The 14,958-nt window shown below is 44.3% G+C and overlaps 3 protein-coding genes across 5 annotated transcripts; 1 reads left to right on the top strand and 2 right to left on the bottom strand.

Moving 5' to 3' along the window:
- Positions 1-168: 168 nt before the first annotated feature.
- On the bottom strand, positions 169-3,290 carry LOC139303162 (zinc finger protein ZFP2). Its single transcript, XM_070926885.1, has 5 exons — positions 3,108-3,290; positions 2,460-2,619; positions 2,306-2,364; positions 2,120-2,216; positions 169-1,934 (listed from the first exon to the last, which is right to left on the bottom strand). Exons 1-5 carry the CDS (start codon positions 3,288-3,290, stop codon positions 937-939), a joined length of 1,497 nt encoding a protein of 498 aa, XP_070782986.1. The 3' UTR covers positions 169-936.
- A 1,057-nt stretch (positions 3,291-4,347) lies between these two features.
- LOC139303163 (dnaJ homolog subfamily C member 9-like) lies at positions 4,348-8,363 on the top strand. The gene is made up of 7 exons (XM_070926887.1): positions 4,348-4,411; positions 5,059-5,239; positions 5,635-5,775; positions 6,179-6,349; positions 6,434-6,517; positions 6,667-6,750; positions 7,949-8,363. Exons 2-7 carry the CDS (start codon positions 5,066-5,068, stop codon positions 8,057-8,059), a joined length of 765 nt encoding a protein of 254 aa, XP_070782988.1. The 5' UTR covers positions 4,348-4,411; positions 5,059-5,065; the 3' UTR covers positions 8,060-8,363.
- Positions 8,364-8,740: 377 nt separating this feature from the next.
- nudt13 (nudix (nucleoside diphosphate linked moiety X)-type motif 13) lies at positions 8,741-11,923 on the bottom strand. Of its 3 annotated transcripts, none has more exons than XM_070927269.1 (5): positions 11,865-11,923; positions 11,222-11,393; positions 10,143-10,254; positions 9,868-10,022; positions 8,741-9,635 (listed from the first exon to the last, which is right to left on the bottom strand). In XM_070927269.1, exons 3-5 carry the CDS (start codon positions 10,252-10,254, stop codon positions 9,441-9,443), a joined length of 462 nt encoding a protein of 153 aa, XP_070783370.1. In that variant the 5' UTR covers positions 11,222-11,393; positions 11,865-11,923; the 3' UTR covers positions 8,741-9,440. The 3 variants fall into 3 exon arrangements, with proteins under 3 accessions (XP_070783370.1, XP_070783371.1, XP_070783372.1); XM_070927270.1 differs by lacking the exon at positions 11,865-11,923 and adding an exon at positions 11,713-11,763; XM_070927271.1 differs by lacking the exon at positions 11,865-11,923 and adding an exon at positions 11,713-11,739 and having other exon boundaries at positions 11,222-11,347.
- Positions 11,924-14,958: the final 3,035 nt, after the last annotated feature.

Here is a 14,958-nt window from a genome sequence, read left to right as displayed (position 1 = left end):
GTAAAATAACTGTCTTCTGTAAAATGAATTTTGCCTTGAAACACATTTATGATGTCATTATGTTAGACAAGTTTTGGAGGGTTAGAAGAGTCATGTGATCATATATTCAGTCTAACTGTTGAACTGTTCCTTTAAGGCTCAGTAACAGCAGCTGGATGGACGCTGACAGATGTGCTCCGAGATTTTATTTCCCAAACAAATGAAAAATATCATAACAAGACAGACAATTTAAGCAACATAACTAACATAATTTAAATGAATGGTTTCAACCAATCAGACCACAGTATGTCCGTGGGCGGGGCTTGTATCCAGTGGCATCACTTGTTCCACATTCAGTGGTTGAGACATTAGAAGAAACCAGTCAGGAGGTCACAGACTGAAACCTCAACAACTTCAGGAGAGAAGTCAGGTACGACTCCCAGAGAGCTTTGCTGTAAGAATCATCCAATCAGAGAGCTTCAGACTCTGTTGCCGGGTGGCTGAAGTTCCAGGTTTATCTTTGTGAAACTCACTGGAGAAATTCAGACATTTCAAATCAATTAAAATATGATGCAATTCTGATGTCACAGCTCTGGATGGAGTCATCTCCATGGCAACGGCCATTGAGGCTCATGGGGACTGTAGTGTTTTAACTGACAGAACAAAACCAGTGACTGTGGCTGTGAGTTCGGTATCAATCAGGAAACTGTTCAAAGGAAATTTTATCTCATGAGGAAATACGACCTGAACTAGAGGCTCCGCCCACATGTCTTAGCTTTGATTGGTGAAACAGGACAACTTCCTGTCGAACACCCACCACCTTTAACAATTCAAAAAATAAAATAAATTCTATCATGAAAACATTCATCTCTCCAAGTGTTCCACACTCCATTGAAGAGACCGTACATTTTATTCCGTTTGTCAAATCAAACATGATTCCCGTCCGCGTGCATACATTCATGCGTAGCCGCACTTGTGCAGCTTCAGGTTGCGTTGGTCCGAGTATCTCTTCCCACACTTGTCACAGATGTACTGCTTCCCGCCAGCGTGGACATGCCTCTTGTGCGTCCTCAGGTGGCTGCCCTGGCTGAAGGTCTTGCCACAGATGTCACAGGTGTACGGTTTCTCTCCGGTGTGGACACGCAGGTGCAGCTTCAGGCTGTTGGCGTTGTTGAATTTCTTGTCGCAGGAGCTGCAGGCGAATGGCCGCTCTTTAGAGTGCGTGCGGCCGTGTGAGATCAGGCTGCTCTGCTGGCTGAACGTCTTGCCGCACTCCTGGCAGCTGAACGGACGCTCGCCGGTGTGGATTCTCCGGTGGATCTTCAGGTTCACCGACTGGCGGAAGCTTTTCCCGCAGAGGTCGCAACTAAACGGCCGCACGCCGCTGTGGATCCTCTGGTGGTTCTTGAGGTTGACGGCGTGGCGGAAGGTTTTGGGGCACTGCTCACATTTGAGGGGTTTCTGTCCGGTGTGGATGAGCTCGTGTGTTTTGAGCGTGACGGCGCGGGTGAAGCCTTTCCCACACACGCCACAGATGAAGATCTTCTTGCCGGTGTGGGTGTGCGCATGGCGCTGCAGGTTCTGCAGCAGGTTGAAGCGGCGACCACAAACCTCGCAGCCGTACGGCTTCTCTCCGGTGTGGATGATGGAGTGCGTCTTGAGCTGCGTCTGCGTGGAGAAACACTTGCCGCACTGCGGACACTCGTATGGCCGCTCGCCGGTGTGCGTTCTCATGTGGCTTTGCAGACTCCGCCTCTGACGGAAAGCTCGGCCGCAGACGCTGCAGGAGAATGGCTTCTCGCCCGTGTGGATGCGGTAATGAGACTTCAGGTTGCTCTGAGACGTGAAGGATTTACCGCACGCCGTACACATGAAGTATTTCCATGTGACGACACAAACTTTCTGCTGCTGCTGGAGGTCAGAGGTCACCGGCTGAACAGCTTCAACTCGAGCTCCTGGAAGAAAAAAAACATGAAATCTGTCTTGGATTCACACCAGAGAGAGGGGAAGGAAACCAGTTTATAGCCCAATGTTAATGTGAAAGAGATGTAGGAAGTGGTCGATTAACAGCAAACAGAGGCTGTGATCTGAGCGGGGGCAAATATTGATCTGATGGGACAGGTATTGATCAGATACTCACTCTCAGCGATGGCTCCCAGGTCAATGTTGCCATGTTCATCTTTAACTGTCACCGCCAAGACAAACGGATTTTCATTTCCCTCCTCCTCTGATTTGGTCTGCAGCGACACAACATACAGACATCGCAGTCAGGTCAGTGAACGCATCACTGATGAACAGGTGAGGCGGCAGGTGGGGAGGGTCTTACCTGAGTGGGTCTGTGTGTGTCGGAGCTCTCAAGTGGGACTCCGTACGAGTGTTCGACCTCTGTGACGGACAAATCACGTTAGTATGACATCATCACACGGTAGTTTTCCTGATTGGTGCATTTGATTGGCGGGGGGTGGAGCCTGCATACGTACCAACGCGTGAGTTGTTGAGGACGTTGAGGATGCTGGTCTGCGGTCTCTTGCCACCCCTCCAGGACTCCAGCTCCACCAGCAGTTTGGCTTCATCCACAATGTTCAGGATCTTCCCCAGAGCCTCGTTCCCCAGAGTCTCCATTATGGAGGCAAACAGCACCTGAGGGGTCAAAGGTCAGACAACACAAGGAGGACCTCAACAGACAAGAAGTTATATTATATAGGACCCCCCCCCCCACACACACACACACTGTGCTGAGTCATCTCTCGGGCTGTTGATCTTTAATCTGAACAGATTAGAAACCTGAGACCTGCTGATGGGTTGTTATTAATATTGTTATTAATGTTTCTCTCTCATTATGACAATTATGTTTTGATATTGCTTCTTCTATTATATGACACTCAGATAAATATTTTCATTCCAACTGTGATCACCTTGGTTTTTATTTTTTTTGAATGTTGTATAATTTGCCTTGCTGTGTATTTAAATTTGCTGACTTCAGAGGAAAAACGAAATTATACATTTTAAACTAACTTTATTTAAACTTAATTAGTTAAATGTAATCATAATTGACAAGAACCATAAAAAATAAATACTTTTCTAATATTATCTCCCAGGGACCCAGGTCCAGCTGCCCCCCTCCTCACCATCTTCTCCCGGCTGTTGGCCTGCGGTTTGGCCGCAGGAGGCGGCTCCTCTCCGCCGCTCCCGGTCCGGACCATGAAGGCCGAGCTGTCTTCCACCAGCTTCTTCAGCTCCGCCACCGCAGCGTGGACCAGAGACTCCATGACGGTGGCCAGCTGAGTGTGCAGGGCCACGGAGGAGCTCATCCTGCCCGCTTACAGCCGCCGCTACTCCCGCTGGAACGGGGATAACTGCGGTCGACGGCTAGTGCTAACTAGCTAGGCTTCCCGCGCAGTGGGAAGCATTAGCTGGGCTCTTTGTTCTAGTTTGTTTTTAGGAGATAACATGAATAAAACCAACTCTTTAGAGGAAAAGAACTGTGCCTTCAACTAGCTAACTACAAACTAGTGGCAACAGAAGCTGGAGGAAGTGTTTCCTATTTCTGTTCCGGGTCCAACAGGATACAGTTTCCGCTTTAAGGGCTCTTGAATGCATCTCAGTACGTTTCACAGATGTAAAGAAAAACTACTCTTTCTTATAAATGTGTTTGTATTATTGGCCTCACATAATATTCAGATTCTCTGGTATCACACTTTAAAAGTAAAAAAAAAAAACGTTACAGTACCGGCCTTTAAAACCTATAATCATAATTATATACATGTGTACATGCATCAACACAGTGTAGTGTAAAAATAATTTTACATCCATTCAAAGTGTCAAATTCATAGATGAAAGATGAACAATACACTAAAAACATGTTAAATGTTTTTATGAAAATAGTTGTAAATATTGTACATAGTTTTCTCCTACAGTATATGCTCATAGCCTGTGCCTGATTTCTTTATTGTTATTAACTTTCTATTTATATCAATTATTTTGTACTGTTGTGTTGCTTAAAAAGTAGCGCTTATATTCCAGACAGAAATCAAAATATATATAAGACGATTGATAACTGTAAACCTAAATAAAGCACAGACACAATATGTGATGAGAAAAACATTTGACGAATAATTTAGGAACGAAACTCAAAAACGGTGGATGGAGGTGCGTTCAAGATCAAAACTAATGCAGTGACATAATTTGGTTACTCGGTTATAAAATATTACAAATGTATATACTTCACACTTACACCCAGTGACTTGTTGTTTCACTGTGTCCATATACAAGAAAGATTATAACACGATTATATAAATATATTTTCGCAGAATGATGTCGCGATAATATGACGCACCTACAGCGCCAAATTTAGGAGAGTGACTGCGACTGATCAGAAAACAGCGGCAGCGACATCTTTGAGACACAGAAACGTAATAAATACTGATCTCAGGTGAGAAACAGCTGTTATTTTACCAGAGAGAAGGAATCGGCAGGTTTCAGACAAATAGCGGAGCGGTCAGCCCGGCGAGGTGGCGACAGCAGCCTGGAGGAGCCGATAACTTACGAGCTGCGGTTTGTCTGCGAGAAAAACTCCGCTTAGAAATCAGTCAATTCACTATTTCCGCGTTTAAAAATGGAAATAGAAAAGTGTTACAGCATGATTTAATAACTGAGAGTAATCTTGAAGGTCCTACAGCTAATTCGGCATGCAGACATCATGCCAATAAAGCCTATTGAATTGACTCTTTTACAAGCTCACCAAAATTTCTGGAATTATTTCACCTTTTATTCTTCAATAAAATACGTCTTAACGGACGATAGCAAAGAACATGAAGCACCTTTTGTTATCTTCTTTATAGTATTAATGTTTTATCAGCATTTTGTTTAATCATCATTTAGAAAAAACACATAAACCGAGTGAGCAGAGAAACAGAAACACCTTGCAATGCAAACAGTCCTGTGATGAAGCTGACAGTTCAGTGTCAGTGAACGCAGCGTTAGCCAGTAGGTCAGCTGACATGCTGGACTGTTGTGGTTGGTGACCTGGTTGATTGCTAGGTCTTTGCCTGTCTTTGACAGTGTTGTGTGTTGTTTCAGAGTGACTATGGGTCTGTTGGAGGACTGTCAGAAGCTGTTTGGATCCTCAGATCTGTATGAAGTTCTGGGTGTAGGGCGTTCGTCCTCGGAGGCCGAGGTCCGGAGAGGTTACTACAAAAACTCTCTGAAGGTTCATCCGGACAGAGCGCCCGACGACCAGCAGGCCACGACCCGGTTCCAGGTCAGACCCAGTCCGTGTTTATCTGTTTATTAAAGTACTCTGGTCTTTGTTTTAAAACATTTCTACGTTAAAAGACAGCAGCACTATATAAATGAGATTTTGTGTTTTTTAGAAAAATGATGCAAATGTGTTTGTGTTGATTTGATATATTTTGAAGGTTAAAGTCTTATTTTTAATATCTCTGACAAACTAAGGCTGCTGCGTTATAAATGAGATAAGGAGCTCATATTGTGGCTCACGCCAAACAGGAAGCATTATATATATATATATATATATATATATATATATATGTGTGTGTGTATATAAATAAGTGTAGTGTTTCCCATCTCTCCCACACCACCTGAATGCAGCATGGTGGCAGGTGTGTGTACTTCAAGGTCTTGTGTTCTTTTCAGACTCTGGGGAAAGTGTATGCTGTGCTGAGTGACGCAGAGCAGCGAGCCGCATACGATGAGCAGGGTGTCGTCGACGAAGAGTCGGAGTCTCTGAAACAAGAACGGGACTGGGACGAATACTGGAGGCTGCTGTTTCCTAAAGTAACAAACACAGCTATTTTGTCTCTTTTCTGTTTCCTTTAGTCATCCTTCCTTTCTATTTTTTCCCCTCCATCATTCTTCGATGCTTCTTTCTTTCTAGTACAAATACACCAGAACAATACTACACAAAACACAAAGATTCAGTCCAACACGACACATGAACATGCAGAGATACAAAATAAAACAAACTTTAAACAGCAGCTTTATTTAGCAGGATTGTTTTATTGTTAAACACAACTTTACTTTCTCTTTCAGTGTATTGATCCAGATGGTGTTCTCACACAAGTTGTTCGATCATGTGACTCTTCCACAAATAAAACACAGTAAAGTCTCAGATGTATAGACAGTCAGTCTGAATGAGACTTGTTTTACAGCGTGTCAGTGAACGCCTCTCTGTGCTCAGATCAGCCTGCAGGACATCCTGGACTTTGAGAAGACTTATAAAGGTTCAGAGGAGGAGCGCCTCGACCTGCTGCGTCTCTACGGCGACTGCAGCGGAGACATGAACCGCATCATGGACGCCGCCATGTGTGCCGGGCCGGACGACGAGCCGCGAATCAGACTCATTCTGCAGGTGACGACTGACAGGAAGCAGGTCAGGAGCTTAGTTTTTCAAAGTAAAAACTCTGTCTGATCTTTGACGTGGACCTTCCTGCAGGCGGCCATCGACGGCGGTAACCTGCCGGCTCTGCAAGCGTTTACCCACGAGAGCGACCGGAAGAAGGCGGCACGCAAACGCAAAGTGAGCAGATCAATCATATCAGAAATCAATCAATCATGTGTTTATTCATTGAGTCACGTCTTCATTAAAGGACTCTGAGAATGACATGATGTCACGCTGTTTAAAGTACCGTTGTGACAACATCATCAGCTGTGTGTGTGTGTGTTCAGGCTGATACTGAGCGTGCACAGTCTGAGCAGCTGAAGAAGGAGCTCGGCATGGACAACGACAGCAGTCTGTCGGCCATCATCAAGGTCAGAAACTACAAAAACAAGTTTACTTTAAATTATTAGTAAAAACAAAAGTATAATGCTTTAAACATACTTAAAACTACTTACATATGCAATTTAAAATGAAAACTTACTTTATGTAATTTTTCAATACATTTGCATAACATTTAGACATTTAAAAAAAAAAACCTACATAAAATCACTTACTTAAAATTTTAAAAAATTAAAGATTTAGAAATATTTAGTATTTATTAAATAAAATTTCCTGGAAGGAACTTTAAATGTATTCATTTTATTTAAAGTCAGTGATGCAAAGTGTGCTACTACTTTAAAATGTTCCTCACTTCCTGTTTTCGTGTTGCTGCGTGTTGTGTTACTGTTGTTGCTGCGCGTTGTCTTTGTTGCTGCGTGTTGTTGTTGCTGCGTTTTGTGTGTTATTGTTGTTGCTGTGTGTTGCTGTGTGTTGTTGCTGTGTGATGTGTTACTGTTGCTGCTGCGTGTTGTGTTACTGTTGCTGCTTGTTGTTGCTGCGTGTTGTGTTGCTGTGTGTTGTGTTACTGTTGTTGTTGCGTGTTGTTGCTGCGTGTTGTGTTACTGTTGTTACGTATTGTTGTGTGTTGTTGTTGCGTGTTGTTGCTGCGTGTTGTCTTTGTTGCTGCTTGTTGTTGCTGCGTGTTGTGTTGCTGTGTGTTGTGTTACTGTTGTTGTTGCGTGTTGTTGCTGCGTGTTGTGTTACTGTTGTTACGTATTGTTGTGTGTTGTTGTTGCGTGTTGTTGCTGCGTGTTGTCTTTGTTGCTGCGTGTTGTTGCTGTGTGTTGTTGCTGCGTGTTGTGTTACTGTTGTTGCGTATTGTTGCGTGTTGTTACTGTTGCTGCGTGTCGTTGCTGTTGTTGCTGTGTGTTGTCGTTGCTGCGTGTTGTGTCACTGTTGTTGCTGCGTGTTGTCGTTGCGTATTGTTGTGTTGTTGCTGGGTGTTGTTGTTGCGTATTGTTGTGTGTTGTGTTGTTGCTGCATGTTGTGTGCTGTTGCGTGTTGTGGGTGCTGCGTGTTGTTGCGTATTGTATGTTGTGTTGTTGCTGCGTGTTGTCGTTGTTGCGTATTGTTGTGTTGTTGTTGCTGCGTGTTGTTTTACTGTTGTTGCTGCATGTTGTGGTTGTTGTGTGTTGTTGTTGCGTTGTTGCTGCCTGTTGTGTGTTGTTATTGTTTTTGTCGTTATCTCAGAGGAGGACGGCGACTCGTGAAGCCGACTTCAGCTCTCTGATCAGCAGAATGGAGGAAAAATACTGCAACAACAAACCTGCAGCTGTGAAGAAAACAAAGACAAAGAAGTGAAGAAAAGTCGTCCTGATGATTTCCAGCAGGCTGATCTTTAAAACACAGATTTTAATTCCTTCTTCTTCTTCTGTGGTGGCTGGAAACAAACCAAACAAGTTTTTTGTACTTCCTGTTTGTTGTTGGAGTCTGAAGCTGCTCTGATGTTTATCAGGTTGACAGATCTCAGTTCAGAAGACTCAACCATAAATTAGTGTTGTAATTATTTAATAACTTCATGTTGTTGTTGTGTTCTGGTCTCTGTGAAAGTGTTTGGATGTCATGTTTAATATTTCTGTAACTTGTCAATAAATGTTAAAATGTCTCAGCTGATTTTGTTTTTCTGGGAAAGTTTTAAAACTGCGTGGAAGTTAATGACTGGCTTCATCTCCATGGCAACGCCAGCCGAGGCTCATGGGTATTGTAGGAAATAATAAAACTGGTGTTCAGAACATGAACCTGTCGGCTGGTCTCATCATCCAGGAGAGTTGCTGCGTTCAGTAACGAACTCTTCCTGAACCAGCAGCTCCTCATGCTTCAAGACTATGAAACTACAGACTAAGACTTAAACCTGGTGACTACAGTAAAATCTCTTCAGAGAATCAGTGGAATTAAAACATCTTCCAGTTTTCAGTTTTATACAAGTTTAATAGAAACACCATCAGCTGACACGACAGTCAATAAAACGTAAAATAACAGCAGTCAGTCGGAGGTAGTTCTGGTGTACAAATGTTAACATGCTAATTACAGTTGGAGTATGAATAGTAAAGTTGCTGTTGAGGTTTAAAGGTCATTCTTGATGATGGAAACGTGTTGATGAAACAATCTCAAGATCCATGTAGTCGCTGTTCAAATTTAAAGAAAGCAGAATCAGCAGTTAGCAGCTCCTGTCTGCAGTGTCCTCATGGATGGACAGACAACCATCACTGATCACTGTGAGACTGGAGGAAACTTAAAAACAGGAGGATTCTCAGGCAGGTTCTGCAGCGTCGGACATCATGATATCCTCTGGAAGTCACACTGAATGATTCAACATGTGTTCTCTGAGAAGGAGAAAGAAACTGCAGCCATCTGTCTAAGTGTTTTAAAAGACCTTAATCAGCTCCATCATCTGAGAGTCCCTGCTGCAGCTCCACCTGCTGACCGTGCTGGTCCTCACATCGGCAGCCAAACTACAGTAACTAACTCCACCTGCAGGCACCTGTCACTGTCACCTCACATGATTTACAGTGATTCTTTGTGTCTGTATGAGTATTTCCTCCAGAGACTCACAGCTGGTTATAATGAAGTCCTTCTAGGTCTCAGGACGTCACATGACCTTCAGTCCTGCCTCGGTCCCTCTGGATGATTTGTGGATGTTAAGAACGTGTTAATGTCCTCAAGTGTGTTCGGAGTTTGGACGTTACTCTCCCTCCTCGCTGCATCGCTGGCGGTCCGTCCACTCAGTGATAAGGCGGTTGGCGATGGCGTGTTTTGGAGGAAGCCAGAGGACGGGGGGATCACCTCTCCTGGGGGGAGTCTTCACCTGCAGGGCAGAGGTGATTTCCTCCAGACTGAACCAGCGAGCGTCCTCCAGCTCTGTGTGGTCAACGTTTAACTGGACAACAAACAGCACAGCAGGTCACATGACACACCACTGAATACAGGTAGTTGTACCTGTTAGGAGTACCTCTGGGCTCAATGCGAGGTCCTCCACAGTTTGTCTGGTGGATCACAGGATTTCTATTAAAATATTTGGTTGGCTTGCAAGGAAACCCTTGTCCATTAATTTCAAAAGGTCAAAACTAAAACCTGTAAAACACCTTACTTTGAAAAGTGTCAGAGCTCACCTGAGTGTGGGCGGGGCTAACAGAGGCATGGCAGCCCAGCATGAAGGAGCTGTGAGGAAAAGGCCAGTGCTGTGAGGAGCTGTAGGAGATACTGAGGACCTCCAAACCGACCTCCTCCGCCACCTCTCTGCTCAGAGTCTCCTCCAGAGTCTCACCTGCAACAAGAGACAGACAGGACAGAGAGCGAGACAGACAGACAGACAGACAGACTGTAAACAGACTGCTTAAATAGGAATATAGACATGAAACCAAGATTGTAGACAGGTTGGACTGACCCATGTCACAGAAACCGGCCAGGGCGCTGTACATCCCCCATGGGAAGGATGACTGTCGTCCTAACAAACATCGTTTCCCATCAGATACCAGGACTATCACCACCGGAGACATCTGGAGAAAGACCAGGAGACACCAGTCAGTTTGGGACTGGTTAGGTTCTGGTATAGATCTGGTTTGGAGCTAGTTTTGAACTGATACGGGTTCCTAAGGATAAGGATGTGTTTTGGAACTAGTTTGGAGCTGAAATGGATTTTATTTGGATCTGGTTTGAGGCTGGTTTAGAACAGAGTTTGATCTGGTTTGATGTTGTTTGAATCTGGCTTGAAACTGGTTTGGAACTAGTTTGGAGCTGATTTAGATTTTGTTTTGATCTGATTTGGAACTCATTTGATCTGGTTTTGATGTAGTTTTGATCCAGTTTGGAACTGGAACCAAGATGGTGCAGTGGATGGCAGTCTCCAGATTGCGCTCTCTGGTACTTTTTGTTTTCTGTGCCAGCTCAGGAAGTTCAACCTGCCTCAGCTGCTGATCCAGTTCTACTCTGCAATCATTCACTTCCATCCTGGTTTGGATCTGCCACCAAACAGGACAGGAACAGACTACAACAGACAGTCAGGACTAGTCACACAATCACTGGTGCCAACTTGCCCTCCATTCAGGACTTATACATCTCCAGTCAGTAAACGGACAGGAAACATCACTGCAGATCCATGACACAAGTGTTCTGTGTCACACTGCGAGCAACGAAACACTGGAGTCAAATTCCTTTTTTTGTTCACATACTTGGCCAATAAAGCTGATTCTGATTCGAGGTGGTTTTAAATCAGGTTTGAAGCTAGTTTAGAGCTGGATCTGGTTCATCTGGTAGTTTGGAGTGAGTTTGGGTCTGGTTTGGATTTGGCTTAGATATAGCTTGGGGCTGATTTAGAGCTGGTTCAGATGTAGTTTGGAGCTAATTTGGAGCTGGAGTCTGGAGTTTAGATCTGGTTTAGCTCTGGGTTCGAGATGGATAAGATGGTTTGGATCTGGTTTAGGTCTGGCTTATATCTGGCTCAGATCTGGTTTAGACCTGTGTTACCTTGGGGTAGTAGATGGTGCCGCTGCTGCTGCAGACTCTCTGACTTCCTGCCTGGTTGCGGTGTGTCGGCTGGCCCGTGGCGCTGCAGAAGCCGCTGGTTTGATGCCAGCGCAGCAGAGCCTGACCCTGCAGGACACAACGGGGCTCAGGATCTTAAGTGTCATGAAGTGACCTTTAGGGGTAAAATATCTTTGTTGGTTAGTGTAGTACACACAGTACAGTTGTAGTTACACACCCTGGCCACTAGAGGGGCCTCTGATGCCGTCAGAAGAAAGAAAGCTTTCCTCAGATCGATAAAATTTCCTTCACACACTTCCTCTACTTCTGCCTGATCCAGCTCTCCTACAGCACCAGAACACAAACCAGAACATCAGAACATCTAGAACCCACAGTCAGTGTAGACTGGTGCATTCAGGGACTTACTCCACAGTATGAAGTTCACAGCGTTTTTCAATGTAACAATCAGTATTCTGGATTTAATGTGTTCTTACCAATGTCCAGACAGAACTGAGCCTGGTTCTGTTCAGAGCACCCAATCAGAACCGACTCCTTCAGAAGGGTTCTGTCTGCACTGAGTCTCTCTAGGATCGACTGCACGTCTGAAACATACAATGCACAAAACAAAAGATGTGGAGTTTTCTACCTGTGGCTTTTGGTTCTCTACTTGTGGCTCTGTAGCTGTGATTCTCCACGAGATTTTCATTCTGTGGGTGTCAGATGTTCTTCACCTGTGGTTCTTCACCTGAGGTTCTTCACCTGAGGTTCTCTGATCTGTACCTGTGGTTCTGAGGTTCTGTACCTGAGCAGATCAGTGCTGCTGGTCTGAAAGTTCTCTGCTCGGTGCGTTGCAGCAGAGGAGACAGGCGGTGGAACAGAAAAATGCGACCGCTTTGCAGCGCTGCAGCACACGCTTCATCATCCTCCTTCAGCCTGTTCACGTACCTGAGAGGATGGATCAATCAATCAATCAATCAATCAATCAATCAATCAATCAATCAATCAATCCTCTTGGAGTTACTGAACCTCATCCTGGAGACAAAGCCTGAGCAGCAGCGGATGGGCGGACATTTTGCGGCAGAGAGGAGGATCTTCAGAGGTCTCAACATGGCCGTCACTCTGAACCAGTTTGAGTCAGTCTGAACTGGACTGGACTGGCTCTGGTTAACAAATATCAGGAAACAGAAAAATTGACTTCTTATTTGGATTTTGCATGAACACATCTCGCAGTCAGAGAAAACTTCAAAAACTGCTGGGGGAACGGGGGATAATGGTAGAGTTTTTGAAAGGGACCTCTTCTTGGCTAAGTGAGGGGTTATAGATGACCGTGAAGACTGGGGCCCGTTGGTCTGAGCAGTGGCTTAGTAAGACTGGGGTTAGATGGTTTGGGCCTGCTGCTTTGTCTTAAGCAGTCTTATTATCTCAACAAATCCTGGTCAGACTGACAAGAATATTTCTGTGGATATTCCTGCTCTCCAGAGGCTGAACCCTCTACATTTTAAAGACTCCATGATCTTTCCTGTAGCGCCACCATCAGGACAAACTGTACATTTAGATCCACTACTGGTCAGACTCTAAGAAAAGATAAATAGTCAGGATGTTGTTTGTTCCAACGTCTTCAGATTGTAGGAATTTGTTTTCTTCTTAGTGACTACATGAGGAAATTAATTCCAGTTTTTACAGATTTCTTTCTTGAATAATCACACAACCAGGCCCTAAACAGGACTGCCATAAACAGACAGATTTCATCAGAAAGATAACGTAAACAGCAAAGAAAGTAGCTGTTTTGAGCCTCAGGACATCAGTTCAACACCTCCAGAACATTTTCATAATACAGAATCCCCTTTAAAAATTACACACTTCAGATTCTTTTTGTTTTCCATTGTAATATGCACCAATAACAATATATTTTAGATAAACAGCTGAATCTCCAGGTTTCACTGATAATTTCGGCGCACAGTAAATCAAACAAGCTGCTTTTATTTCAACATAAATACAATATATATGCTCTTGCAGTTCATTGAATCTTCCTCCACCAGAGTTACTGGCGAAATAAACGTTTGACATTCGCTTCGTTTGAACCCGAGCTTTCTGCTGGATCCGATGTACTCTGACATTTCAGCAAACAGTCCGGATTCCCAATACCGTTCAATTACTGCTCTAGGTCTTACCGAAAAGAATGGGTTCATAAAGTTGACAGAATTTGAATGGAGTTTGGTTTGAAATGATCCGCCAAACAAGACCGAAAGAAGGGTACAGAGGGCAGAGCTACCGGTTCCCATAGGACGCGTTTTAATAAATAACTGTTACTTTATGTACTGCGTGTTTGTGTTTGTCAGATACCTGCAGCTGCTTTTCTACTTCACACGGAGCCTCTGTGACCTTTCCTTCTTCTTCTTCTTCTTCTTCTTCTTCTTCTTCTTCTTCTACTTCTTCTTCTTCGCTGTTATTTTGCAGCGGATGTATTTCTGCCCCCTGCAGGAGACAACAGAAACAAGTGAATCAGAATCAGAATCAGAATCAGAAACTGTTTATTGCCAAGTAACATACATTACAAGGAATTTGCTGTGGTCTGAAGGTGCTATTGTTTTGATAACAAATAAGTAGAACATAAAAGCTAAAATAAGAATAAGAATAAAAATAAAAATAAAAAAAATAAGATAAGATAAATAACAACAGTGCAGTGACCAGAATAAAGTAAAGTGTCCAGATAAAGTGTCCAGTAGGGGGTGGGTGCGTTAATGTAACGCAGTGGGGACAGGGGTGATGTACGTTAATATAACGTATAGCTTGTGTTTGTGTTCTGGGGGGGGGGGTCAGTGAGAGTTTGTCAGGTTGACTGCAGAGGGGAAGAAACTGTTTTTGTGGCGGGAGGTTTTGGTCCTGATGGACCGCAGCCTCCTGCCAGAGGGGAGGGGGTCGAACAGATGGTGTCCGGGGTGGGAGGGGTCGGCAGCGATCTTCCCTGCTCTCCTCAGGGTCCTGGAGGAGTACAGGTCCTGAAGAGATGGAAGGTTGCAGCCGATCACCCTCTCTGCAGAGCGGATGATACGCTGCAGTCTGCGTCTGTCCTTGGTGGAGGCAGCAGCGTACCAGACGGTGATGGAGGAGGTGAGGATGGACTCTATGATGGCAGTGTAGAAGTGAACCAGCATTTTTTGTGGCAGGTTAAACTTCCTCAGCTGCCTCAGGAAGTACATCCTCTGTTGGGCTTTCTTGATGAGGGAGCTGATGTTCAGCTCCCACCGGAGGTCCTGGCTGATGATGGAGCCCAGGAAACGGAAGGACTCCACAGTGTCCACTGCAGAGTCACACAGGGTGATGGGGGCGGGTGGGGCTGCGCTCTTCCTGAAGTCAACAACCATCTCCACTGTCTTTGAAGCGTTAAGCTCCAGGTTGTTGCTGTTGCACCAGGTCACCAGATGGTCAATCTCCCACCTGTAGGCAGAAGAGGCTGAAGAAGAGAAACATAAAATGTAAAGAATGAAAGACTTGCCAGTTTTATTGTCTTGTCATTCAGATATTTTCATAATAATCTGCTTTATAATCAGTGAAATGTTTGTTGGTATTAATTAATGGAGAAACAAATATTTGAACGGCTCTTAATCTCTAAAAATAATTTCCATTCAGAAATGGGTTGTTTTATATATCTAAGGATAGAAAGAAATCTCGAGTTGTCACACTGGAGCTTCAGAAACAAGAAGAGGATTTCAAATGTAACAAGTTGTTTGTTATTCAAA

Source organism: Enoplosus armatus, chromosome 20 (assembly GCF_043641665.1).
Source record: "Enoplosus armatus isolate fEnoArm2 chromosome 20, fEnoArm2.hap1, whole genome shotgun sequence".
NCBI lineage: Eukaryota > Metazoa > Chordata > Actinopteri > Centrarchiformes > Enoplosidae > Enoplosus > Enoplosus armatus.
The sequence above is the reverse complement of the archived record's forward strand: the minus strand, read 5'-3'. Positions and strand labels throughout refer to the sequence as shown.

Bases quoted from the DNA above. Each gene is read 5' to 3' on its own strand.
- LOC139303162 (XM_070926885.1), bottom strand. From the start codon at position 3,290: ATGAGCTCCTCCGTGGCCCTGCACACTCAGCTGGCCACCGTCATGGAG. The intron at 2,217-2,305 runs GTAAGACCCTCC...GTGTCGCTGCAG, and splicing joins ACACACACAGACCCACTCAG to ACCAAATCAGAGGAGGAGGG. The intron at 1,935-2,119 runs GTGAGTATCTGA...TTTTTCTTCCAG, and splicing joins CCTGGGAGCCATCGCTGAGA to GAGCTCGAGTTGAAGCTGTT.
- LOC139303163 (XM_070926887.1), top strand. From the start codon at position 5,066: ATGGGTCTGTTGGAGGACTGTCAGAAGCTGTTTGGATCCTCAGATCTG. The intron at 5,240-5,634 runs GTCAGACCCAGT...TGTTCTTTTCAG, and splicing joins AGGCCACGACCCGGTTCCAG to ACTCTGGGGAAAGTGTATGC. The intron at 6,751-7,948 runs GTCAGAAACTAC...TCGTTATCTCAG, and splicing joins GTCTGTCGGCCATCATCAAG to AGGAGGACGGCGACTCGTGA.
- nudt13 (XM_070927269.1), bottom strand. From the start codon at position 10,254: ATGTCTCCGGTGGTGATAGTCCTGGTATCTGATGGGAAACGATGTTTG. The intron at 10,023-10,142 runs GTCAGTCCAACC...CTCTTGTTGCAG, and splicing joins GGCCGGTTTCTGTGACATGG to GTGAGACTCTGGAGGAGACT. The intron at 9,636-9,867 runs GTGAGCTCTGAC...TTTGTTGTCCAG, and splicing joins TTAGCCCCGCCCACACTCAG to TTAAACGTTGACCACACAGA.